Source organism: Labrus bergylta, chromosome 6 (genome assembly GCF_963930695.1).
Source record: "Labrus bergylta chromosome 6, fLabBer1.1, whole genome shotgun sequence".
NCBI classification, from domain to species: Eukaryota; Metazoa; Chordata; class Actinopteri; order Labriformes; family Labridae; genus Labrus; species Labrus bergylta.
In genome coordinates this window covers 31,485,876-31,511,637 of record NC_089200.1, presented here as the reverse complement: position 1 = coordinate 31,511,637, position 25,762 = coordinate 31,485,876, and the positions used below count along the sequence as shown (strand labels likewise).

General features: G+C 40.4%; 3 protein-coding genes across 4 annotated transcripts in view; 1 reads left to right on the top strand and 2 right to left on the bottom strand.

Annotated features, from left to right (window-relative positions):
* LOC114921391 (NLR family CARD domain-containing protein 3-like) overlaps positions 1-25,762 on the top strand; it is a 148,603-nt gene that overhangs the window by 91,555 nt on the left and 31,286 nt on the right. The gene's annotated exons all lie outside the window — the stretch shown is intronic.
* LOC109999555 (gastrula zinc finger protein XlCGF57.1-like) lies at positions 1,256-9,542 on the bottom strand. The gene is made up of 2 exons (XM_065956202.1): positions 9,231-9,542; positions 1,256-4,856 (listed from the first exon to the last, which is right to left on the bottom strand). The coding sequence occupies exons 1-2, from the start codon at positions 9,394-9,396 to the stop codon at positions 3,457-3,459; spliced, it is 1,566 nt and encodes a 521-aa protein (XP_065812274.1). The 5' UTR covers positions 9,397-9,542; the 3' UTR covers positions 1,256-3,456.
* On the bottom strand, positions 17,027-23,138 carry LOC109999556 (zinc finger protein 708-like). Its single transcript, XM_029281345.2, has 2 exons — positions 22,799-23,138; positions 17,027-19,086 (listed from the first exon to the last, which is right to left on the bottom strand). The coding sequence occupies exons 1-2, from the start codon at positions 22,962-22,964 to the stop codon at positions 17,351-17,353; spliced, it is 1,902 nt and encodes a 633-aa protein (XP_029137178.1). The 5' UTR covers positions 22,965-23,138; the 3' UTR covers positions 17,027-17,350.

The following is a 25,762-nucleotide window of genomic DNA, read 5'->3' as shown; positions in this document are numbered from 1 at the left end:
CAAGCAGCAAGCTCATGTTGAAGACATGCTGAAGCGGCTCCCCCAGTTTGGCAGAACAAGCCTTAAGCATCCTTGGACACACCCTGTCTGGGCCTGCTGCCTTCCTGGGACAGTCTTTTTAGCTCTCTGCTCACCTGCTCCTTGGTAATGGTGGGAGGGAGGGGGGTTGAATTGTCCGTGGAGAGGGAGGGGGTTAAAGGGGGTGAACAGTCCCTGAGTGTGGAGGGAGGGGGAGGTGTTGTCTTTGTCCTGGTGGCAGTATGGGTGGTGTTGTCGTCAGGGGAGGTGGGGATGTGGAGAGAGGTGCTGGAGGGGGCAGACACTAGCTGCAGTGGCCTGGCAGTCAAACCTGTTAGAAAACAGGTTGAGCTGGATATGAGAACAAAAAACACATACCATTTCCAGTTAAACGTAACCAGTAGAATACCTGTTGTTGATTGTCTGAGGGCTGGTCTGAAACATGAATGCTGGTCTGGTGAGAACTGTCTGAGCTCCCCCTACCTGTGCCTTCCACTTCCTGTCACCTATGCCACTATATAATGGGAAGAATTTTGTTCATAGATATTTTCCTTGCTTTTTAGAACCACACACAATAAACAGTTGTAACCTTGCTGCATTAAAGTGTCATCTTTGAACTCTTTTTCTATAGTGGCCTAACCCAAACCAATGTGTTTAGTCTTTTAGAATAAGGGTCTGCTTGTAGGTGAAATATTGATAAATGAAATAAATAAGAAAGGTTTATGATTGATGACGAGTCAGGTTACCATGGGAATTGGATAGCGCCAAGACCAATCCAAGAATCATTTTCCTCTTAGCTGAAAATGTATAAAAAGCAATGAAGCAGCAAAAAAGAAAAATGATAAAATAACAAATATACACACAATTAAGGTGTTTTTTTCTTCCATAAACCATTTAGTTATATACACTGAAGGCTATAATGCATCTCTATTGTTTCTTCTAACAATATGTTGAGTAAATCCAGAATGCCAGATGACATCTACAGGTGTTGTCATTCAGGCTGTGTGATCAAAGGCTGCAGCAGTTTTGTGCCCAGTGGCCTCTGCACTCTTAATAAATTGTCATTGAGATTTTCTTTATTTGTATTCCGACTGCAGGATTCTTATTAAGTGTTAAAGGTTTTCAGTGAAATCAACCTGGACCTGATCTGACTGTGGTCGCTCTGCATCAGGATCTGCTGAACTCTTTTTCTTTACCAACCGACCTTAGACACTCGACAAAAAATAACACAAGTAGATGAAAGTCTTTCTCCCTCTACATCAGTTTATTTATTACAAGGTTACACATGAGCTGTCTGAAGAACTTGTGCTACCCAACACTGAGGCCTCCAAGGAAACAGAGTGACAGAAAGAAGAAGGATCCTTACACTGTAACTGTTTCATATAAACCCTTTACATTCAAACATCATAGCTGCGCCCAACTTACTGGTTCATATGTCAGCAACAAAACATCAATGTCAAAAAAGTAGAGACAGATTTCTGTGAATAGAATTGTCTTATATCCCTTTATAACAGCACTTATACATCTGTTAGTTAATACATACTTATTTATACACATTAGTGATGTTGTTAATAGAGCTGTGCATCTTTACTGGTCTTACGATTCGATTATGATTATCCAGTCAACGATTCGATTCAATATCACATCACAATTCATCCTCAATTTTCTATTTTACTGCACATGGCTACTTTTTCATAGAGTCAAACAGTCTTATAAATATGAACTCATTATGTATAATTTAAAAAGAGATTAAGACAACAATGTCATTATCAATATCTTTACATTGTAAGTTAAAATTAATACATTATATATAGTGCTGGGCGATATATCATGAAGCTCGATTCGATCAATATTTAATTAATGCTTGATATGGAAAAGGGAACATCGATTTAATTTTTTAAACTACTTCAAAGTTTTCTCGCGATATTTCGTTGCTCCGCGAGATTTCCGCAGCAGCGCTTGTTGCGCAGAGATGAAAGGGCGGAGGAGACTTCACTCCTGCCACTGAGTAGCATAGCTCTTTTAAGCGACCAACACGGAGGAGAAAGAGAAAGATGCGAGCAAAGCCAAATTGATTCCAAAAAAAGGGCTTGACATTATAAGTGTCCCGCTGGCCCGGATGAATGATTGACAGAGTCGGCTTCACTGCTGTCACTCCCGCGAACGCGCTTGCCACTCTCGAATTGTAAACTCGCACACAGATCTTAGCGCAGGTTTCTCTACCAAAACACACGTTTGGTAAAACGGTTTTAAAACCATCAGATCTCGACAAAAGTCAAGCTAAAATCAGCATTCAAAGAAACAAATCACCGGAAAAGTTGAGAGTGACAGCAGGGCATCATTTTTGGGGGGTAAAGCCTTCAGTTATCGGGCTCCTCTCCTCTGGAACCGCCTTCCAGCCAGGGTCCAGGAGGCATACACAGTCTGTATTTTTAAGAATAGACTTAAAACTTTCCTTTTTGATAAATCTTATAGTTAGTGCTGGTGTAGACCAGCTCTTAGTTATGCTGCTATAGGCTTAGACTACCGGGGGAACTGACACCTTGAGCTCCTCTCCCTCTCCTTCCCCCTCCCTATATATATATATATATATATACAGTACATCATATTACTGCATGTATTTATCTGTAAATCTCAGTCACTAACCACCTACTTTCCTGAGAGCTCTTGAGCTCTCTTAGGCTCCTCAAGATCATTGGTTGAAGGCATGCCAGAACAACCCCCACCCCACCGGATCATTGGTTAACGGCCTGCCAGAACAACCCCCCCCCCCCCTCCCCACCGGATTGTTGATGGACGGTTTGCCTCCCCCCACCCCCTTGCTCCCTATCCCTCTTCCTGCATCTTATCCCATCTCTCCCCCTATCCCTTTCCAACCCCGGCACAGTCTAGGCCTGTGAAGGCTGTTTTGTCATGAGCCGGGGATCTGGCCGAAGATTTCTGCCTTTTAATAAGGCAGTTTTTTCTTACCACTGTAACTTTTGCTGCTTTGCTAAAGTGCTCATGATGGATAGGCCGGGTCTTTGTAATATAGCAATAAGTAAGGTCTTTTACCTGCTTTTTGTAACATAACAAAGAGTAAGGTATTTTACCTGCTTTTTGTAAAGTGTCTTGAGATAACACTTGTTGTGAGTTGACGCTATACAAAAATAAATTGAATTGAATTGTCACAAATCCCTCTGTTAGCCTACGTTACTTTCATTACACACCACTGTGTGTTTAGGTAAAACAAACTCACTCACCGCTTCGCAAAACAACCGCATTTAGCTGTTAGCAGATGCTTTTTTTCTAACCCTCGTCAGCATCAATTACGTCCTGTCCCTGCATTGATGCATTAATCATCTAGTCTGCATCGCGATGCATCGATTACATTATTAATTTCAAGAGCCCTAGTTGTTAACTTGGATTCCTTTGGCTCACTTCTACCATTACACAGGATTAGCATTTCTCTCCAGTGTGAATCATCATGTGTCTGGTCAAATTTCTCTTAGAATTAAACTTTTTACCACACTCAGAGCAGCTAAAGGGTTTCTCTCCTGTATGAACTAACATGTGTCTGGTCAGATGCACTTTACGGTTAAACTTTTTACCACACTCAGAGCAGCTAAAGGGTTTCTCTCCTGTATGAACTAACATGTGTCTGGTCAGGACCTTTTTTCGGTTAAATCTTTTACCACACTCAAGGCAGCTGAAAGGTTTCTCCCCTCTGTGACTTGCCATGTGATATGTCAAACTAGACTTACAGGTAAATCGTTTCTCACACTGAGAGCAGCTGAAGGGTTTCTCTCCTGTATGAACTAACATGTGTCTGGTCAGATGCCCTTTTCGGTTAAATCTTTTACTACACTCAAGGCAGCTGAAAGGTTTCTCCCCTGTATGATTTGCCATGTGATATGTCAAACTAGACTTCGAGGTAAATTTTTTCTCACACTGAGAGCAGCTGAAGGGGTTCTCTCCTGTATGAACTAACATGTGTCTGGTCAGATGCCCTATTCGGTTAAATCTTTTACTACACTCAAGGCAGCTGAAAGGTTTCTCCCCTCTGTGATTTGCCATGTGATATGTCAAACTAGACTTACAGGTAAATCTTTTCTCACACTCAGAGCAGCTGAAGGGTTTCCCTCCTGTATGAACTAACATGTGTCTGGTCAGATTATGTTTTCGATTAAATCTTTTCCGACACTCAAGGCAGTTGAAGGGTTTCTCCCCTCTGTGATTGGCCATGTGATATGTCAAACTAGACTTACAGGTAAATCTGTTCTCACATTTAGAGCAACTGAAGGGTTTCTCTCCTGTATGAACTAACATGTGTCTGGTCAGATGCTCTTTTCGGTTAAATCTTTTACCACACTCAGAGCACCTGTGTGGTCTCTTACCAGTATTTAGTGTCTTATTTTTCAAGTTTAATTCTGACAGATCTTCTCTTGTCTCTTGCCAATCATCACTGTCATCAGTCTCAGGTTCATCAGAGTCTTCAATCTTGACCTCAATCTCTGGTTGTAAACATCTCTCTGGATCTGAGTACCTCTCTGGTTCTTCTCCTCCACAGTCCTCTCCATCAACTCCTGTTTCCATCTGTTCAGTTTGTCTCTGATGAAGCTGTGAGGACTGAGGTTTCTCTTCATCATCTTCACTCTTCACAGAGACAGGAGTGAAGGGAAACTTGGTGGTATCAGCCTCCTCCAGTCCTTGAAGCTGTTCTTCCTCCTGACTGCTCCACAGTTCCTCATGTTCTTCTTTAATGTGTTGGGGCTTAGTGTCCTCCTGGTCCAGAATGTGGCTCCACTCCTGCTGCTCAGGTGGAAGCTCTTCTTTACTCACCAACAGCTGCTGGACATCTGCAGGACACAGTAAACAAACATGAACGGTACAAATTATTTCATTTTAATGGCTGAATGTCAATAGTTAATTGGAATTGATCACATTTTAATCAAGTTTAGAATTCACTTATTTTGGATTTAAAAAAAGTTTTTAATGCTTTTATTTTGTAATTTTGTCTTTAGTTTAGGGTACTTTAGTTCTTTTTTGGATACAAACCTACCTTTATTTTGAAAGAAAAATAAATAACTTGTTGTAGACTGAAGATACTATATTAACTTTACCACGGAAAAAAGCAACATGTTAAAAAAAGTTAAAGTAAATGAAACCAGCCAAAGAGGTTGTGTAAAAAAAAAGTGAGGGCGTCGGTAGCCTAAGGCTGTGAGGACTGAGGTTTCTCCTCATCATCATTAAGTCCTGGAGAGCGGGCAGACCGGGTTCAAATCCGACCTGTGGCTCCTTTCCCACAAGTCATTTCCCACTCTCTCTCCTTGGTTTCTGATTCTGTCCTATCTCTAAAATAAAGGCATACAAAAGCCCATAAATATATCAACAAAAAGTGAAATGTTTGATGTCACAGGAGGGATATTACTTCACTGTTCTTTTCCATCACTGCAGCTACTGTCATGAAACAACTTGCATTCATTTCAGACTTAATCTCACTGTGATTAACTTGTTAACATTTACAGCCCTACTTTTAATATTTTAATTGACATGCTCAAGAAAAGCATGATAAGTTAATGCTTATCATGTCTATCCTGTCCTGTGTACTTGTTGCTATGGATGATGTCATTTTACCGTATTGGTCCGAATATAAGACGACCCTGATTATAAGACGACCCCCGTTTTCAACACTCACATTTACAAAAAAAGATTTGCAGACCAGATCTTGTTTTTATAAATAATTTATTTTTTTTAAACTTCATTTTATTTGAAAATAACAATATGAAAAACACATTGAATTAAACACCTGTTGTATTAATAATTATAATAATAATTAACATACCGTATTTATCGGTGTAGGCCTACAGCACTTTTCAAAACAAAGTGTTTCACAAGGGCGAACTATGTACAGTATGATTCAACATTAAAATTGATTAACAATCAAACAATATTATCAACATGTTTTTAACATTTTGAAATAACAGAGGAAATACAGGCAACGTTTTTAACGAAACTAAAACTCTCCAAACTTCTCCTCCGATGTCTCCTATTCCTCACACACGTCCTCCGCCCCGCTGTGTTCTCTCTCACTGTCCTCACTCCCCTGCTCCTCCCAGAGCGCGTCATGTGTGTTGACATTTAAAGGGACAGGCAAACAATTAGAGCTGCGCTCTGAATACTAGACCCCGAATATAAGACGACCCGACTTTTTCGGACCTATTTCGATGGGGAAAAAGGCCGTCTTATATTCGGACCAAAACGGTAATTCTGTTAAAGAAAATGAATGGATTATCTGTTACGATAGTTGGGAGAGAGATTGCTGTTGGGCGAGCTGAGCTATAGTGAAGCTGACACACTGCGCTGTCAATGAGGTTGAAACAGTGTGTTTTCAAATGAATAGAGAATATCAGCCCCACAGGAACCTCCTCACCTTTCTACCTTGGTTTCTAGGATTTTTCTATCTCACTTTGAAATGCTTCTACGGCTATGAAATGAGTAGTAACTCTCTGAGCAGAAGCAGTGTCAGTCACAGTGGATGAGATCAATGAAGGAAAGATGGACATCCTTCACAAGTTGTCTGGCTTTTACCTGGGTGAAAGTTGACTTCCTGTCTTTCACTTGTTGTCCCCTCTGTCAACAGAACCCTCTGACCCGCATAGATCCATCTGATGTTCAGTTAAGTAACATGACGTGCAAAAGTAGCTTGTTTCAAATGTAGTTGAAGTAAAAGTTACTTAGTTTAACCACAAATCTCTCATGTAGTGCAAAAAGGACACAAGGATTTAAATCCCAATGTTGTTTTAAACTAAAGGCAAATATTTACAAGTTAAAGTAACAAAATAAAACAAGTGGACACAACATGTCAAACCCTTAGGGAAGGATTATGTGTCATTAGTTTCTTTGGTTTTTGATTTAGGCCAGGGCTGTATGTTCACTTTTTGTGCAGGTTGATTGTTTTGTAGACTAAGACTAAGACTAAAACTTGTACCATGATATATAAAATGTCTTTTCAAAGTCTAAAACCAACCACAAGTTGTTTGTTCAGGTGATCAATTCAACAAGCAACAACAAAACATGAAATAATCCACTTCGTTTCAGAACTCTTAGTGTACGAACGACTCAGAAATAATTTTGTGTTTCTATCTGTGGGGTCAAACTCTGGAACAACTTACATTTAGAACTCAAACAAAGTACAAACATGAAACATTTTTAAAATATGTATAAAAAATATCTTCACAAGGTCAAGGGAGGAAGAAGTGGTTTGAATTCCATAAGGTGTCTGCAGGGATTCATGTTGCTGCTATTTTCATTTTTCTCCCTTTGTGTTGCTGTTGTTTTTGTTATTGTATTATTCGTAATTTATACATTCATTTATAACTTGACATTGAAAAGATACATATATAAATTATGAAAAAAAAATTCATATTATATCATAATCTTAATTTACAAATATAATACAAGCTATCTGAATAGATGGAGAAGGGGTGTTTACTTCTTCCCACTCCTTTTTGGACATGTCACATGAAATAACTTAGTGTCCCAATTTATTTTTCTGAATGATATTTTACACTGTAATTATTTTTTGTCTTCTGGGTGATTGTCGATAATGCTGTCAGGAGAAACAGCATTCACAGCTGCTCCTGTGACTGCTGGCAAGTGAGTTTTGTATCCGCAACAGCACTGAACTGAAAGTAGATACTTCAAAATAAAAGCACAGAAAAGATAGATAGCTAGATATCAATGTGATTTCACCCGTATTAAATTCCACATAAAAGCAATATCTGTGCTGAGCAGCTGGCCCCCGTCGTCACGCAGATCTTCAACACATCACTGGAGCCATGTGAAGTGCCCTTATGCTTTAAAAGCTCCACCATCATCCCAGTCCCAAAGAAACCCGCCATCACAGGACTCAATGAATACAGGCCCGTCGCCCTGACGTCTGTGGTCATGAAGTCCTTTGAGAGACTCGTGTTGAGCCACCTGAAGGACATCACAGGCCCCCTGCTGGACCCCCTGCAGTTAGCCTACCAACATGTCAAAATGGGTCTGAACTACATCCTGCATCACCTCGACTCCCCGGGGACCTATGCTAGGATCCTGTTTGTGGACTTCAGCTCGGCCTCCAACACCATCATCCGGGACATCCTGCACCGTAAACTCACCCAGCTCACAGTGCCGGCCTCCACCTGTCAGTGGATCACCAACTTCCTGACTGACAGGAGGCAGCAGATGAAGCACTACATCCAGCACCCGGACCATTAGCACTGGCGCCCCCCAGGGGTGTGTTCTCTCCCCACTGCTCTTCTCCCTCTACACCAATGACTACACCTCAGGGGACCCCTCTGTGAAACTCCTGAAATTTGCAGACGACACCACCGTCATCGGTCCCATCGAGGACAGAGACGAGTCTGCTTACAGACGGAAGGTGGAACAGCTGGCTCTCTGGTGCAGTCAGAACCATCTGGAGCTGAGCCCACTCAAGACTGTGGAGATGACAGTGGACTTCAGGAGAAGCCCCCCTTCACTCCCCCCCCCCCCCCCACCACCATTCTGAACAGCACAGTGTCTACTAACTTCATATTCATTATTATGTTCATCTCAGCATTTTTTGCACTACTCACCACTGCACCATTGTCTTATTTAACCTTGTATATATATGAGTGTTTTGCTCATATGTTTAACTTTGTACATTCAGAGCACAGTTACTGAAGACAAATTCATTGTGTGTGTAAGCATACATGGCCAATAAAGCTGATTCTGATTCACTGGTTACTGAAATTATTTGCAGACCTATCAAGACATTGATTTTATGTGCAATTTAAAACAGGTAAAATCACATTCTATCTACTCATCCGTCTATATATCGCAGGGCTTTTATTTTGAAGGGTTTACTTTCAGTCCAGTGTCACATGCGTCCACAGACTCTCTTCTTGTTTACCGTAAAGGCGCTGATAAATACGCAGCAAAAATCAAACACGGGCTGACTCGACAGCAGTGAGTTCCAGGACTCTTTCCATGAACTCTGCATTGTTCACATTTTAAAGTTGACACTTCTCGGCTTGTGGTCTGAAGCTGGACTTTGTAGTCCTTTATTTGTGCCGCATTGAACTAAACTGCTTTATCTATGTTAGCTAGCATAAGTGAGTGTTGCTGTATCTGTGTACCTAGCGTGTCCACTTTTCCAGTTAGCTGTTTTATTGCGTTCAGGACTTCGTTCATTCCTTCCCTACCTTCCTCTGAGCCAGTGTCCTTCTTTTTAGTTGCTGGTGGGTTCTTCGCTGCTGAGAAAGGGTCTTTTCTTCTGTAGCTCTCGGTAGAGACCTCCATCTTAACATCATCGTGATCGTCAATCTCCGAGCTACTGCGGGCTGAAGAGAGCTTCTTTTCCGTCGTCATGCTGCAGTTTCCGGAGCACTTTATGGTTAAAGCGTCGGTATGGTGTATTAGAGATTCATACGATCACATAGAATTGAGTTGGAAGGTAAAGTATTTGTAAACGTGGGACAAGCAGACGGAGCTCAGAAATCACGCTGCACCCGGTCCTCCATCTTGCCGGAAGTCTTCTTCTTCTTCTTCTAACACATTTCTGGCAGGCTGTACACTGCAAAGCGTAATGCTGCCCTCATCCGTAATTCAAATAAACTTATTCACTTTGTGTTCTTATTCACTTTGGGAAAAATATAATCTTCCCCTTTCTTCATCCCTCCACTCCTTTTGCCACTCATTAGTTACATATTCTTTAATAATTCTAAAACATTCTGGTCTTCCAAGCAATATGTCTAAATCTATATTTTCCTTTTTTAGAGACTGTTTTGCTAATGTATCCACTATTTCATTTCCATCCACCCCTGAATGACCAGAGACCCATAAAAAGACTATATTATTTCCCATCCTCTGTATTTTACACAACAAGCACAATATCTCACATATCATGTGTAATATCTACCTTGATGTCCAATTTTTAATCGCCTCTAAAGCTGCTGCCGAGTCAGAGCAAATGACAGATCTTGTTATCTTGTTCTCCTCTATCCATCTCACAGCCAATAGGATTGCTTTTAGTTCAGTAGTGAAAACAGACACTGTATTAGAGGTACGGATGCTTTTACGGATTTCTTGATTTACAACATGAATTCCAAAACCTGCTTTACTTGATATTGGATCCAGAGAGCTATCAGTGAATATCTGTAAGAGATTCCTACTTAGTTGCTGTACATATTGATTAATGGTATCACCTGAGACTATAGAATCCTTTTCATGGATAAAATCCAGCAGTGTAAAATCCACCTGAGGCTCTGGAAGGAACCAGAAGAGAACAGGAGACCACACACATCCCATCACACTACGAGCGTCCAATTTAATATAGGGGCGGCTCTGGCTCAGTTGGTAGAGCCTATCAACCGGAAGATCAAGTGTTCGATCCCCAGCTGAGCAACATGTCCTTGGGCAAGACACTTAACCCTGCATTGCTCCAGCTGCTTCAGTATCGGTGTTTGAATGGATTTGTGTTGTTCTTACTCTCTGATGTACGTCGCTTTGGATAAAAGCGTCTGCTAAGTGAATTGTAGAATTGTAATATCCCTTGCAAGTTTTTTGATGTTACTAAAGAAATTAGCCTTTCCCTCTCTTCTTGCAAACTCCCAGGAGTCTTCGAGGAGACACTTGGCTGAGAAATCCTGTTTGATGCTACACAGTTTAAACCAATAGTGCAAGCTTAATTTCCTCCTTCTAATCCTTAATGGTGACTCTCTCACCTCGACCTGAAGAGTAGAGATGGGAGTTGTTCTAAAAGCTCAACAACACACTCTCATGGCATTGGCTTGAACACAGTCTAGTTTAATGAGGTTAGATTTATCTGCTGAGCCAAACACTACACATCCATAATCAAATACTGGCCTTATCATTGCTTGATATATAAGGTTCCTCTTTCTGCTCCCCAGTCGCTATCAGATACACTCCGTAGGACATTGATAATCTTTTCCCATTTACTGACCATTTTATCTATATGGTGACTCCAAGTTGCCTTTTCATCCAACCACACACCTAAACATTTGAACACCTTAACTCTCTCAAGTGGATTTCCCTATATACCAATATTTAAATCAGAAATATTTCTCTTGTTTCCACATATCATAATCTATGATTTGGGTACTGAGATTTTTAAATCCCCATTCATCAGCCCAATCCTCCACACTGTTCAAAGCTTTTGCAAAGTTACCCTTCTCCAAATGGCCCCATCGTCTGCAAATAACGACAGCCCATACCCACGAGAAAGGTTCCGAAAAATAGTATTGATCATTATATTGAATAAAACTGGGCTGATTACTGATCCCAGTGGGGTTACATTTTCAAATTCCACACTTTCTCCCCATACTCTTACCTGAATGCTTCTATTATTCAAAAAATCTTTAATCCAATAAAACATCCTCTAACGCCTGCATCATACAACTGAATAAGGAGACCCTCCCTCCACATTGAATCATAGGTCTTTTCTTCATCTAAAAATACAGCTACTACTGTCTCCTTACAAATCATGGCCTTCTTTATTTCCTGATATAAAGCTGTAATCGAATCCATTGTATTTTTCCCCTTCCTAAATCCATTTTGATATGGTTTGAAGAACCAGAATTTCTTTCTAGAAAATAAACTAACCTGTCTGTAACCATTCTTTCCATTAATTTACACATTATGTCAATGCTATTGGACGATATGAAGAAGGATTAGATGGATGTTTCCCCGGCTTCAATATTGGGATTGCCACTGCATGTTTCCACCTTGCCGGTCGTTTGCCCTCTTCCCATATATAGTTAAACAGACTCAAAATCTCCTCTAAAACTATATCGTCCAAATGTTTGATTAATTCATAACACACACCATCTTGTCCTGGTGAAGAACTAGATCCAGCCTTAGCTGCAGCTTTTAACTCTTTCATACAAAAAAAACATAACCTGGATGATTATTTATTTCCTCATGATTTAACTTCCACTCCTCTGCATTTAATACCATCCGCCTCTTCTCCACCCCTTTCTGTGCCAGTGATTTTGAGTTATGAACATCTTGAAACACCTTGACACACATATCAGCCTTTTCCTTGCTTAATACTGCCTCAACCTCACCATCATACAACACTGGCATTGAAGAATTAGAATACTTTCCAGACATTTGGTGAATTCTTAACCACAGCTGCTTTATGGGTGTTTCTGAACCTAAAGTTCCACAATTATTTCTCCAACATTCCCTTTTAGAGTTCTTTATAGTCTTTCTAGCCAATGCCCAACATATTTTATATTCTATGAGATTCCCTTCACCAGGAGCTCTATGTAGATTTCTAAAAGCTTGTTTCATTTTTCCCACTACCAGATCACAATTCTTATTCCACCATGGCACTATAACAGGTTTTTTAGGATTGCCTCGATTTGGAATAGTTGTTGTAGCCACCTTCATAATCATTAAACACAGAGTTTCGTTATGTTTATTTACAGAACCTTCACTGTTAACCTCCCTCACTGAAGCAGCTGACTTTTCCTTAAAGTCATCCCACAGAGCCCGAGCAAAATTAAATCTATTTGGCCTTTTAACCCTTTCTACTAAAAGTGATCCCCCAAAAGCACTCAAGATGGGAAAATGATCGCTACCTATTGGATCACAGAAGATTCCAGTTCTCTTCTCTGGCTAAGGCTGAAGAAGCTAAGGTTAAATAGATACAGGACCCTCTATTTTCTCCTAAGTGAAATCTAGTTGGCCTTCCATCATTCATGACTACTAGATTCCAGTTATCTAGCATTTCTTCAATGATTGAACCATTCCTATCCCTCACCTGGCTTCCCCACAGTGGGGTATGAGCATTAAAATCACCTACACCGATAACAGGGGGGTTTACTTGACTCATAAGTTCTTCTAACTCAGATAGAACTAGTGGCTTGCATGGATTATAGAAGTTCATTGTTGGTATCCTCCCTTTAGAGCTCCAAACTTCAATGACCAAACACTCAAGAGGAACATCATTATTTACCATTTTGTACTGATTCTCTAATTTAATAGATGTTGCACATCCTCCACCCAACCTGTCAGGTCTATCTTTACTCATACAAACGTATTCCGGTATAACAAAGTCTAAAGAAGGTTTCAGCCAGGTCTCCTGTACACACATAATATCTGGTTTATTCTCAAAGTCCCTGATACATTTTTTTAATTCCTGTCCATTGGCAATCAAGCTTTTAGCATTCCACTGTATGATAGAAAGCATCATAATAACACTAAACATTTTCCACATCATCATAAAATTCACCATCATCCAAATCCTCTCCTTCCTCCATTTCATCTGTTTGCTCCCTCACTTGACTGCTTGTAGGCTGACTCGATCTCATGAATGTATGTAATGTTTGGGGGGTAAAGTCTCTTATACCTAAAAATCAATTTGCAGCTTCTGACACAACCTTGATTATGTCAGATCTTGACCTCTTATCTCTGGTGCCATATACCACATCTGCAATAAATGCCAACAGAGCCTCCTTTCAGAACATAATCACATTTTCATTTGCTGCACCAGGACATTTGGCCTGAGACACAGAGGACCTACCCTGTGTTGCTCCAGCTCCACCTATCATGGACATATTGTTAGGTACCTCCACTCTCTTTAGAGCCTCTGCATAAGAAATTGTATGCTGGTCTCTGACCTCTTGGATTTGTTTTGCTTTCACAAACTCATTGCATTCTCGAGAAGATGCTGAATGATTGTTTCCACAATTGCAACACTTTGAGAGAGTCACCTCACAGATTGTTACATCATGATCTCCCCCAACACTTTGCACACCTACGACTTCCCCTACAAGTCATCGCTATGTGCCCAAATCACTGACATTTAAAGCAGCGCAGTGGTGGTCTCTGATAAATCTTCACATTGAAAGATAAACAACCAATAAACACTCTTTCTGGAAATACTTTTCCAGAAAAAGTGATCAACACAGGCGCATTAGGATTTCCACACTCACGAACTTTAAGCCGCTTGACATCTCTTATTTCTCTTCCCTTGAGACTTTCCTTCATTTCCCTCTCTGACACATCAGCACAAACTCCATATATGACCCCTTTCACCAGATCGTTTGTCACCTCCACTCTCTCTCTCTTTCCTATTTTCTTGGCTTTCACTACCTGCTCACTATTTTTACACACCACCAGAACCTGCCCACTTGCAAGTATACGTGCGTCCACTCCGTCATCAATTGATGTAAGAGATTCAGCCACCTTCATTGGATTTACAGCTTTAAACCCTCCTGCTACTTGATCTTTCATTTTGAACATTCATTTGACCTCCATGCTGTATGCTGCAAGTTTCATGATCTTATTTCCTGTTTTATCCATGTAGGCGAGATGTGTCATTGCGATGCAGCAACCTCAGAGGAACAGATCTGATTTGATTGCTGTCCAGGCAATTTTATATTCCTTCCCAAAATGTTCTTTAAGAAGATGTTTTGCTCTTTGATAGCCCTGGGCTGGAGGCATATGTTGGCAGCTGTGGACCAAGTCTTTTGCGTTCCCTCTTGTGTGTTGTTCAAGGAAATGTAGGCAGTCACTGTGGTCTTCAGTCTTTTGTTCCACTCCTCTCTCAAATGACCTGATAAAAGTTTCATATAAGGATCACCGTCATAAACAGGAATGTCTCTTGATGGCAGGGTAGAAGACAGATTTACCTTTTAACCTTTTTCTACTTTCAACATTTCCTGTTAAACTTACACACACTCGTAGTGCCTACGCACCTGTGAGGTCAAGATAAGTGTGCCGTACATTGAAGCAAAACCACATAGGAGCTCGTAGGCATATAGCATTTCTGTGTAACTGCTCGGTTCACGGTCTTCGAGCTAAAACCACATATGAACTTCGTATCACCTATGTTATGAACTTGGTATGACCTGTGGATGCATCACGTTTCTGCGAACGTGTATTGATGAGGTGTTACAGGATCTTGAAAAAAAAGAGACTTTTTGGCTATAAAAACCCTGTAGAAAATCTGATAGAGGTTCTTTTTTTTTGCTCTGCTAAAGGACTCCACGTCACTCTGACTTTTGAATCCCGATTCTTGGGACTTAGTCTCTGAGACCAAGATCCTCTCAAGTGTCTACACTCACAGGTTTAGACTTTGGTCTTTGAGTTTTGCTTTTCTTTTCCATTTTGTTATCTTTTACTTTTACTGTTTTGTATTTGCATTTGGAATATCATTTGAAATCTTTAAATACATTTTCGGAAACTTTTTGAAATAATTTTCTGACTGAAATCATTCACACCACAAAGACTGGAAGTTCACCTTAAGGACCCTGTGTACCTCGGAAGGTAAGTTTTGAGCGGTCACACCACGGCACACTTGTCTTACTGATTTATATTACACGCTTCACACACACCTAACATCCTAGCGAGGGGAGTTCACAGTTATTCCCTCTCCGGGGGGTAATCTAGAGTCCTATACCAGGGGTTATCCTTGAATCTAATTATTCTAGAAATGAATGTTAGGCAGATAATCCTGGGGCTGTGATTATAACTTGTTCATCTGTCCTCCAAAGGGTGTTAGAGGAGTAATTTTACATAGCTCCTTCCACTAGGAAAGAGTAGACTAGCAGGTTGGTATGGAGTGAGCTCTTATTTAGTTCAATAATTAGTTAACTAATGTGTGGTGAGCTTCCGTTATAGTAAAGTATAGTAAAGTTATTCACCCCTTTTTGCATGTCCAGGACATGCTACAACATGCTTTTGTATGAGTCTTCCATATGAGTCTGTACTTTATTCCCGTGAAGAGAGTATTGGTTGACATGGGTCATATCATGAGATTTAACTGAGGGTCCATGAGTTGTTATTTTTGGTTTAACAACCTGTTGCTGGGAGAAAGATTCAGTTTCCTTCCACATATCTCGTCCTTGTTGCATTTTATCAGGATAATATTCACTTGCAGGTGCTTTTTGGTTCACTGATCTTTCATTTTGAGCTACTGTTTTTCTCCAATAAGAGTTCATCCCATCAGATACTCTTGAACCGTCTGCACTGATTTTCACATTGGTTGCTGCCAGTTCAGTCTCCAGTTCCAGTTGTTCCTTATTTCTTTTCAATCGTTCCTCTTGTGCATCAAGCTCATGTTTCTTCTTCAAGGCAGCTTTCTCCGTCTGAGCTTTAATGCGAGCAGATTAAGTTGAAGATGCACTTGAAGAACTGGATTTGATTTGGGTTTTGAGGCTTTTGACACACTGGCATCAGGTCCAATAAGATTTGAGTTTACATACCTCTGTTGTGTGGAGATTTGACTTTTAGCAGTGGTGTGTGTTTTCAGTCCTTAGATAACCACATAGTTCCATCATGTATAAAACCATCATATGTTTCCATTTTTGGATTAAACCATTGATTTTGCTTTTCACATTCATGTTCATGCAGTGGCAAACTCATCAATGACTCAGTTTTATTAATTGTTCCAAGTTAGATTTGACATCAGTTGCATTTTGAGCTCTTTCAACTTTTCAATTGACTTCTTAGCTTGTTTACATTTTGAGTTTCTTGACTTCTGACCAGTTTCAATGAATAAAACCATGCCTTTTGTAGTGGGTCTGATAACTCGTTTTTCCTTTTCAGAATCCTTCTCAACATCGCCATCCTGTGGCTGAACAGGATTAACAGCAGAGATTTGTGTCAGCGATTCAAACAGCTGATGTGTTCTGTTATTGTAGCTTTCAGTTAGTCAGTTATTGTCTTAAGTGATGATTTTCCAGTCATTATTATAGTTGAGTTGGAGGTTTATTGTAGTTAATTGATTGGGATATGAGAACAAAAAACAACATACCATTTCCAGTTAAACGTAGCCAGTAGAATACCTCTTGTTGATTGTCTGAGGGCTGGTCTGAAACATGAATGCTGGTCTGGTTAGAACTGTCTGCGCTCCCCCTACCTGTGCCTTCCACTTCCTGTCACCTATGCCACTATATATCCCCAATTCAATGAAGCAGCAAAAAGGAAGCCAAAGAGAGAAATGATAACAGAACAAATATACACACAATTGAAGTGTTTTTTCCACCATTTAGTTATACACACTGAAGGCTATAATGCATTTCTATTGTTTCATATGAAAGTCTTTCTCACTCTACATCAGTTTATTTATTACAAGGTTACACACGAGCTGACTGAAGAACTTGTGCTACCCAACACTGAGGCCTCCAAGGAAACAGAGTGACAGAAAGAAGAGAAGATATCAGGAGAGAAGAAGGATCCTTACACTGTAACTGTTTCATATAAACCCTTTACATTCAAACGTCATAGCTGCTCCCAACTTACTGGTTCATATGTCAGCAACAAAACATGTAACATTTACCATTACACAGGATTAGCATTTCTCTCCAGTGTGAATCATCATGTGTTTGGTCAGATTTATCTTAGAACTAAACCTTTTACCACACTCAGAGCAGCTAAAGGGTTTCTCTCCTGTATGAACTAACATGTGTCTGGTCAGATGCACTTTACGGTTAAACCTTTTACCACACTCAGAGCAGCTGAAGGGTTTCTCTCCTGTATGAACTAACATGTGTCTGGTCAGATGCACTTTTTGGTAAAATCTTTTAGTACAGTCAAGGCAGCTGAAGGGTTTCTCCCCTCTATGAAATGCCATGTGATTTGTCAAACTAGACTTATGGGTAAATCTTTTCTCACACTGAGAGCAGCTGAAGGCCTTCTCTCCAGTGTGAATCATCATGTGACTGGTCAGTTTTCCCTCAGAACTAAACCTTATACCACACTCAGAGCAGCTGAATGGTTTCTCTCCTGTATGAACTAACATGTGTCTGGTCAGATGCCCTTTTCTGTTAAATCTTTTACTACACTCAAGGCAGCTGAAGGGTTTCTCCCCTCTGTGATTTGCCATGTGAATTGAAAAACTTGACTTCGTGGTAAATCGTTTCTCACACTCAGAGCAGCTAAATGGTTTCTCTCCTGTGTGAACTAACATGTGTTGGGTTAAGGCTCCTTTTTGATAAAATGCTTTACTGCAAAGAGAGCAACAGAAGGGTCTCTCTCCTTTGTGAACTAAGATGTGTGTGGCCAGACTTCCTCTTCGGGTAAAACCTTTACTGCAAACGGAGCAGCTGAAAGCGTTCTCTCCAGTGTGAACTAACATGTGTGTCTTCAGATTCCCCTTATGTCTATATTGTTTTCCACACTGAGAGCAGCTGTAGCATTTCTCTCCTGTGTGAATAATCATGTGTTTGGACAGATTTCCTTTTCGGTTAAATCTTTGACCACACTCAGAGCAGCTGAAGGGTTTTTCTCCCATATGAATAGTCATGTGTGTAGTCAGATCATTTTGCAAGTAAAATCTTTTACCGCACTCAGAGCAGCTGAAAGCTTTCTCTCCTGTATGAACTAACATGTGTCTGGTCAGATGCCCTTTTCTGTTAAATCTTTTACTACACTCAAGGCAGTGAAAGGGTTTCTCCCCTCTGTGATTTGCCATGTGATATGTCAAACTAGACTTACAGGTAAATCTGTTCTCACATTTAGAGCAACTGAAGGGTTTCTCTCCTGTGTGAATCATCATGTGTCTGGTCAGATGCTCTTTTCGGTTAAATCTTTTACCGCACGCTGAGCACCTATGTGGTCTCTTACCAGTATTTAGTGTCTTATTTTTCAAGTTTAATTCTGACAGATCTTCTCTTGTCTCTTGCCAATCATCACTGTCATCAGTCTCAGGTTCATCAGAGTCTTCAATCTTGACCTCAATCTCTGGTTGTAAACATCTCTCTGGATCTGAGCCTCTCTCTGGTTCTGCTCCGCCACAGTCCTCTCCATCAACTCCTGTTTCCATCTGTTCAGTTTGTCTCTGATGAAGCTGTGAGGACTGAGGTTTCTCTTCATCATCTTCACTCTTCACAGAGACAGGAGTGAAGGGAAACTTGGTGGTATCAGCCTCCTCCAGTCCTTGAAGCTGTTCTTCCTCCTGACTGATCCACAGTTCCTCATGTTCTTCTTTAATGTGTTGGGGCTTAGTGTCCTCCTGGTCCAGAATGTGGCTCCACTCCTGCTGCTCAGGTGGAAGCTCTTCTTTACTCACCAACAGCTGCTGGACTTCTGCAGGACACAGTAAACAAACATTAAAAGTACGTAGACCCGCTTTTTAATATTAATGACTGTCAAATTATTTCATTTTTAATCACTGTAAATCAATAGTCAATTGGAATTGATCACAGTTTAATCATATTTGGAATTCACTTATTTTGGATTTAAAAAAAGTTTTTAATGCTTTTATTTTGTAATTTTATTTAGTTCTTTTTTGGATACAAACCTACCTTTATTTTGAAAGAAAAATAAATAACTTGTTGTAGACTGAAGATACTATATTAACTTTACCACGGAAAAAAGCAACATGTTAAAAAAAGTTAAAGTAAATGAAACCAGCCAAAGAGGTTGTGTAAAAAAAAAGTGAGGGCGTCGGTAGCCTAAGGCTGTGAGGACTGAGGTTTCTCCTCATCATCATTAAGTCCTGGAGAGCGGGCAGACCGGGTTCAAATCCGACCTGTGGCTCCTTTCCCACAAGTCATTTCCCACTCTCTCTCCTTGGTTTCTGATTCTGTCCTATCTCTAAAATAAAGGCCTACAAAAGCCCATAAATATATCAACAAAAAGTGAAATGTTTGATGTCACAGGAGGGATATTACTTCACTGTTCTTTTCCATCACTGCAGCTACTGTCATGAAACAACTTGCATTCATTTCAGACTTAATCTCACTGTGAATAACTTGTTAACATTTACAGCCCTACTTTTAATATTTTAATTGACATGCTCAAGAAAAGCATGATAAGTTAATGCTAAATGTCTATCCTGTCCTGTGTACTTGTTGCTATGGATGATGTCATTTTAATTCTGTTAAAGAAAATGAATGGATTATCTGTTACGATAGTTGGGAGAGAGATTGCTGTTGGGCGAGCTGAGCTATAGTGAAGCTGACACACTGCGCTGTCAATGAGGTTGAAACAGTGTGTTTTCAAATGAATTTAGAGAATATCAGCCCCACAGGAACCTCCTCACCTTTCTACCTTGGTTTCTAGGATTTTTCTATCTCACTTTGAAATGCTTCTACGGCTATGAAATGAGTAGTAACTCTCTGAGCAGAAGCAGTGTCAGTCACAGTGGATGAGATCAATGAAGGAAAGATGGACATCCTTCACAAGTTGTCTGGCTTTTACCTGGGTGAAAGTTGACTTCCTGTCTTTCACTTGTTGTCCCCTCTGTCAACAGAACCCTCTGACCCGCATAGATCCATCTGATGTTCAGTTAAGTAACATGACGTGCAAAAGTAGCTTGTTTCAAATGTAGTTGAAGTAAAAGTTACTTACCGTATTTTCCGCACTATAAGGCGCACTTAAAAGCCTTTAATTTTCTCAAAAAACGACAGTGCGCCTTATAATCCGGAGCGCCTTATATATGGATCAATTGGTTAATTGGTTGATCCATACTGGTTGTACACGGCGCTCAGCGACACTGACTCGGATAATGACGAGAGGGAGCCGGGCATGTTGGATGCCGTACTCGCCCAACTGTTCAATTCAGACACTGAAGAAGAAGAATTCGAGGGATTCGTGGACGGGGAATGAACTGAAAAAGTGAGCTTTACGTGTTATACGTAACTGAACAATGTTGAGTTATGCACTAACGTTTGAATTAGCGGTATCAGACTGTGTTTCTTTTACGTGTTTACAACTGAACAAGGCTGGGAGATATTGTGAATATGCACATTAACTTTGAACAACGTTGAGTTATTGTGAATGCACTACGTATAAAACGTAGTTTTATACGTAGTGCCGGTGCGCCCTATATATGAAAACAGTTCTAAAATAGGCCATTCATTGAAGGTGCGCCTTATAGTGCGGAAAATACGGTAGTTACTTTTTTTAACCACAAATCTCTCATGTAGTGCAAAAAGGACACAAGGATTTAGTGTACGAACGACTCAGAAATAATTTTGTGTTTCTATCTGTGGGGTCAAACTCTGGAACAACTTACATTTAGAACTCAAACAAAGTACAAACATGAAACATTTTTAAAATATGTATAAAAAATATCTTCACAAGGTCAAGGGAGGAAGAAGTGGTTTGAATTCCATAAGGTGTCTGCAGGGATTCATGTTGCTGCTATTTTCATTTTTCTCCCTTTGTGTTGCTGTTGTTTTTGTTATTGTATTATTCGTAATTTATACATTCATTTATAACTTGACATTGAAAAGATACATATATAAATTATGAAAATAAAATTCATATTATATCATAATCTTAATTTACAAATATAATACAAGCTATCTGAATAGATGGAGAAGGGGTGTTTACTTCTTCCCACTCCTTTTTGGACATGTCACATGAAATAACTTAGTGTCCCAATTTATTTTTCTGAATGATATTTTACACTGTAATTATTTTTTGTCTTCTGGATGATTGTCGATAATGCTGTCAGGAGAAACAGCATTCACAGCTGCTCCTGTGACTGCTGGCAAGTGAGTTTTGCATCCGCAACAGCACTGAACTGAAAGTAGATACTTCAAAATAAAAGCACAGAAAAGATAGATAGCTAGATATCAATGTGATTTCACCCGTATTAAATTCCACATAAAAGCAAAATCTGTGCTGAGCAGCTGGCCCCCGTCGTCACGCAGATCTTCAACACATCACTGGAGCCATGTGAAGTGCCCTTATGCTTTAAAAGCTCCACCATCATCCCAGTCCCAAAGAAACCCGCCATCACAGGACTCAATGAATACAGGCCCGTCGCCCTGACGTCTGTGGTCATGAAGTCCTTTGAGAGACTCGTGTTGAGCCACCTGAAGGACATCACAGGCCCCCTGCTGGACCCCCTGCAGTTAGCCTACCAACATGTCAAAATGGGTCTGAACTACATCCTGCATCACCTCGACTCCCCGGGGACCTATGCTAGGATCCTGTTTGTGGACTTCAGCTCGGCCTCCAACACCATCATCCGGGACATCCTGCACCGTAAACTCACCCAGCTCACAGTGCCGGCCTCCACCTGTCAGTGGATCACCAACTTCCTGACTGACAGGAGGCAGCAGATGAAGCACTACATCCAGCACCCGGACCATTAGCACTGGCGCCCCCCAGGGGTGTGTTCTCTCCCCACTGCTCTTCTCCCTCTACACCAATGACTACACCTCAGGGGACCCCTCTGTGAAACTCCTGAAATTTGCAGACGACACCACCGTCATCGGTCCCATCGAGGACAGAGACGAGTCTGCTTACAGACGGAAGGTGGAACAGCTGGCTCTCTGGTGCAGTCAGAACCATCTGGAGCTGAGCCCACTCAAGACTGTGGAGATGACAGTGGACTTCAGGAGAAGCCCCCCTTCACTCCCCCCCCCCCCATTCTGAACAGCACAGTGTCTACTAACTTCATATTCATTATTATGTTCATCGGGCTTTTATTTTGAAGTGTTTACTTTCAGTCCAGTGTCACATGCGTCCACAGACTCTCTTCTTGTTTACCGTAAAGGCGCTGATAAATACGCAGCAAAAATCAAACACGGGCTGACTCGACAGCAGTGAGTTCCAGGACTCTTTCCATGAACTCTGCATTGTTCACATTTTAAAGTTGACACTTCTCGGCTTGTGGTCTGAAGCTGGACTTTGTAGTCCTTTATTTGTGCCGCATTGAACTAAACTGCTTTATCTATGTTAGCTAGCATAAGTGAGTGTTGCTGTATCTGTGTACCTAGCGTGTCCACTTTTCCAGTTAGCTGTTTTATTGCGTTCAGGACTTCGTTCATTCCTTCCCTACCTTCCTCTGAGCCAGTGTCCTTCTTTTTAGTTGCTGGTGGGTTCTTCGCTGCTGAGAAAGGGTCTTTTCTTCTGTAGCTCTCGGTAGAGACCTCCATCTTAACATCATCGTGATCGTCAATCTCCGAGCTACTGCGGGCTGAAGAGAGCTTCTTTTCCGTCGTCATGCTGCAGTTTCCGGAGCACTTTATAGTTAAAGCGTCGGTATGGTGTATTAGAGATTCATACGATCACATAGAATTGAGTTGGAAGGTAAAGTATTTGTAAAAGTGAGACAAGCAGACGGAGCTCAGAAAACATGCTGCACCCGGTCCTCCATCTTGCCGGAAGTCTTCTTCTTCTTCTTTGGATATTGGCAGCTGGCATCCAAAAAGTTGCATTACTGCCATCTGCTGGATTTAATTATTACTCATTCCTAAATCCTCCTCAACAAACCTGTTCTCAAGAGATATTTAAACAAGCATCTTCGTCCTCTCCCTCTCTCCCCACACTCCAAAATACTTTTGAAATCTCTTCTTACGAGTCCCTCTCTCTCCATTTCTGACATCATGTTCTGTCTATGTGCTACATACTTTCTACATTTAACTACATGTTCAACTGTTTCTGCTAGATTGCATATCTCACAAAGACCCGATGAATGTTTTCATGATATGTAGAGAGCTATTTAAATCACTGAGACCGATTCTTAACCTGGTCATTACGACCTCCTCTCTTCTGTTGCTCCCTCTATATTTGACTTTATATGTTTCCTTCTGAATTGAATATAAATCTCTTCCCTTTGTCTGATTGTTCCAATATTGTTGCCATTCCTGTTTGATTTTACTCCATGTGACTCGTTTCCCCTCTGACTTAGATCATTTGATGTTATTATCAGTCCTCTCTTTCTTTACAGCTTCCTTTGCCAACCTGTCCACCTTTTCATTTCCTGCTATACCTGAATGTGCTGGAACCCACATGAACATCACATCTGTCCCCTGTTGAACCACCTGGGAATGTGTAAATATGATTTCTTTTTATAAATCTTGACAACTGTGAGATGATCCTGATTGAACACTGTATAAAGCGCTGACTGAATCACTGCATATCAGCACTTTCCTTCCTTTCATTTGCTCAACACATTCTAATGCAACTAAAATGGCGTACAACTCTACTGTGTAAACGTTTAGGAAATCTGACGTTCTCTTCACTACTTCAACATTGAATTTTGGCATAAACGCAGCTGATCCTGTTACATTTGTCATAAGGTCTTTAGATCCATCTGTGAATACTTGTAGCTCCATATCTCTGTTCTATGTGTTCATAGAATTCACGAACTAAATCAATAATTCTTTTTCTTTCCTTTATCTTTAGTAACTCCAAGTCTACTTCAGCTGTCTCAAGCATCCACATTGGAACTGGTGGCCATGAAACAGTTGGACTGATATCCTTGTCATACACTCCCATATCTCTCGCCACTCTATCCCCGATCCATCCAAAACTGGACTTAATTGTTTTCTCTTTTTCCCAGCAATCCTTTAACACTGATTTTGTTGGGTGACTATCTCCATGTCCTCTCAAGTTCAGCCAATATATTGCTAATACCTATTTCCTCCTTAAACATAGTGGCATCTCTCCTACTTCTACCTGAAGTGCACATATTGGAGATGATTTCACTACCCCAATACATATCCTAAGAGCCTGTGCCTGAATCATTTCTAACTTTGCAAGTGTTGTCTTTGCTGCAGATCCATATACCACACTCCCATACTCAATCCTAGTTCTAATTAACGCCACATATATATATTTTAAGGCAGCAACATCAGCTCCCCAATCCATTCCTACGAGACCTCTCATTACATTTATTACTTTTTTGCATTTATCAACAATATTTCTTATGTGTTCCTTCCATGTCAACCAGACATCAAAATATACCCCTAAAAAACGTTCTAGCTTATTTCCATACAATGTCAAACCAATATTCTCCCCAATTTTATCTTTTGAGAAAAGAACATGATCTTTGTTTTTTCCACAGAAAATGTAAATCCCCACTTTAATCCCCACTTCTCAACTAAACTGATCCCTTTCTGAATTATATTTACAATGAAATGTATATTCTTTCCTTTTTTCCACAATGTTCCATCATCCGCAAACAATGATCTTCCTATATCTGTTGGGATATTATCAAATATATCATTTATCATAATTGAAAATAAAATCTGACTTATCACACTTCCCTGTGGTGTTCCATTCTCTACAACATACTTTTTAGATATTTCATCACCTATTTTAACTTGAATCGATCTCTTGTTCAGAAAATCCATTATCCAATTAAAAATCCTTCCCTTGACTCCCGTGAGATGTAACTTAATCAAAAGTCCCTCTATCCAAAGCATATCATATGCTTTCTCAACATCAAAAAATACTGCAACTACTGTTTCTTTTGTAACCTGAGCTTTTCTTACAACGTCTTCTAAGCTTACCACCGGATCCATAGTTCCTCGCCCTTTTCTAAACCCACTCTGATATTCCGCCATCATCCCGCTTTTCTCTAGATAATACACCATTCTTTCATTTACCATGCGCTCCATCAGTTTACAAATATGTGATGTTAAGGCGATTGGCCTGTAGTTTGCTGCATTGCTTGGATCTTTTCCTGGTTTCCTTATAGGAACAATCACTGCCTCCTTCCAGCTAATTGGCAACCTCCCTTCCTCCCATACCTTATTATACAACATTAACAATCTGTTAATTCTGTTAAAAGTGCCTCTGTACTTAAATGCTTTAACATGATATAACATATCTCATATTTCCCTGGAGCACTCATTCCAGACTTAGCCAATGATTTTGTTAGCTCTCCCATTGTAAAAGGAACACTAATCTCATCTTCAACAATATGATTTTTCTTACTCAGTGCTTCAATATTTTCAAATGTCGTTTTAACCCTGTACTTTTTTGCTTCCTCACTCAGATTATTAGAACTGTTTAT

Coding starts and splice junctions, on each gene's coding strand:
- LOC109999555 (XM_065956202.1), bottom strand. CDS start 9,396: ATGACGACGGAAAAGAAGCTCTCTTCAGCCCGCAGTAGCTCGGAGATT. Junction 4,857..9,230: donor GGACACTGGCTCAGAGGAAG/GTAGGGAAGGAA, acceptor TGTGTCCTGCAG/ATGTCCAGCAGCTGTTGGTG.
- LOC109999556 (XM_029281345.2), bottom strand. CDS start 22,964: ATGACGACGGAAAAGAAGCTCTCTTCAGCCCGCAGTAGCTCGGAGATT. Junction 19,087..22,798: donor GGACACTGGCTCAGAGGAAG/GTAGGGAAGGAA, acceptor TGTGTCCTGCAG/AAGTCCAGCAGCTGTTGGTG.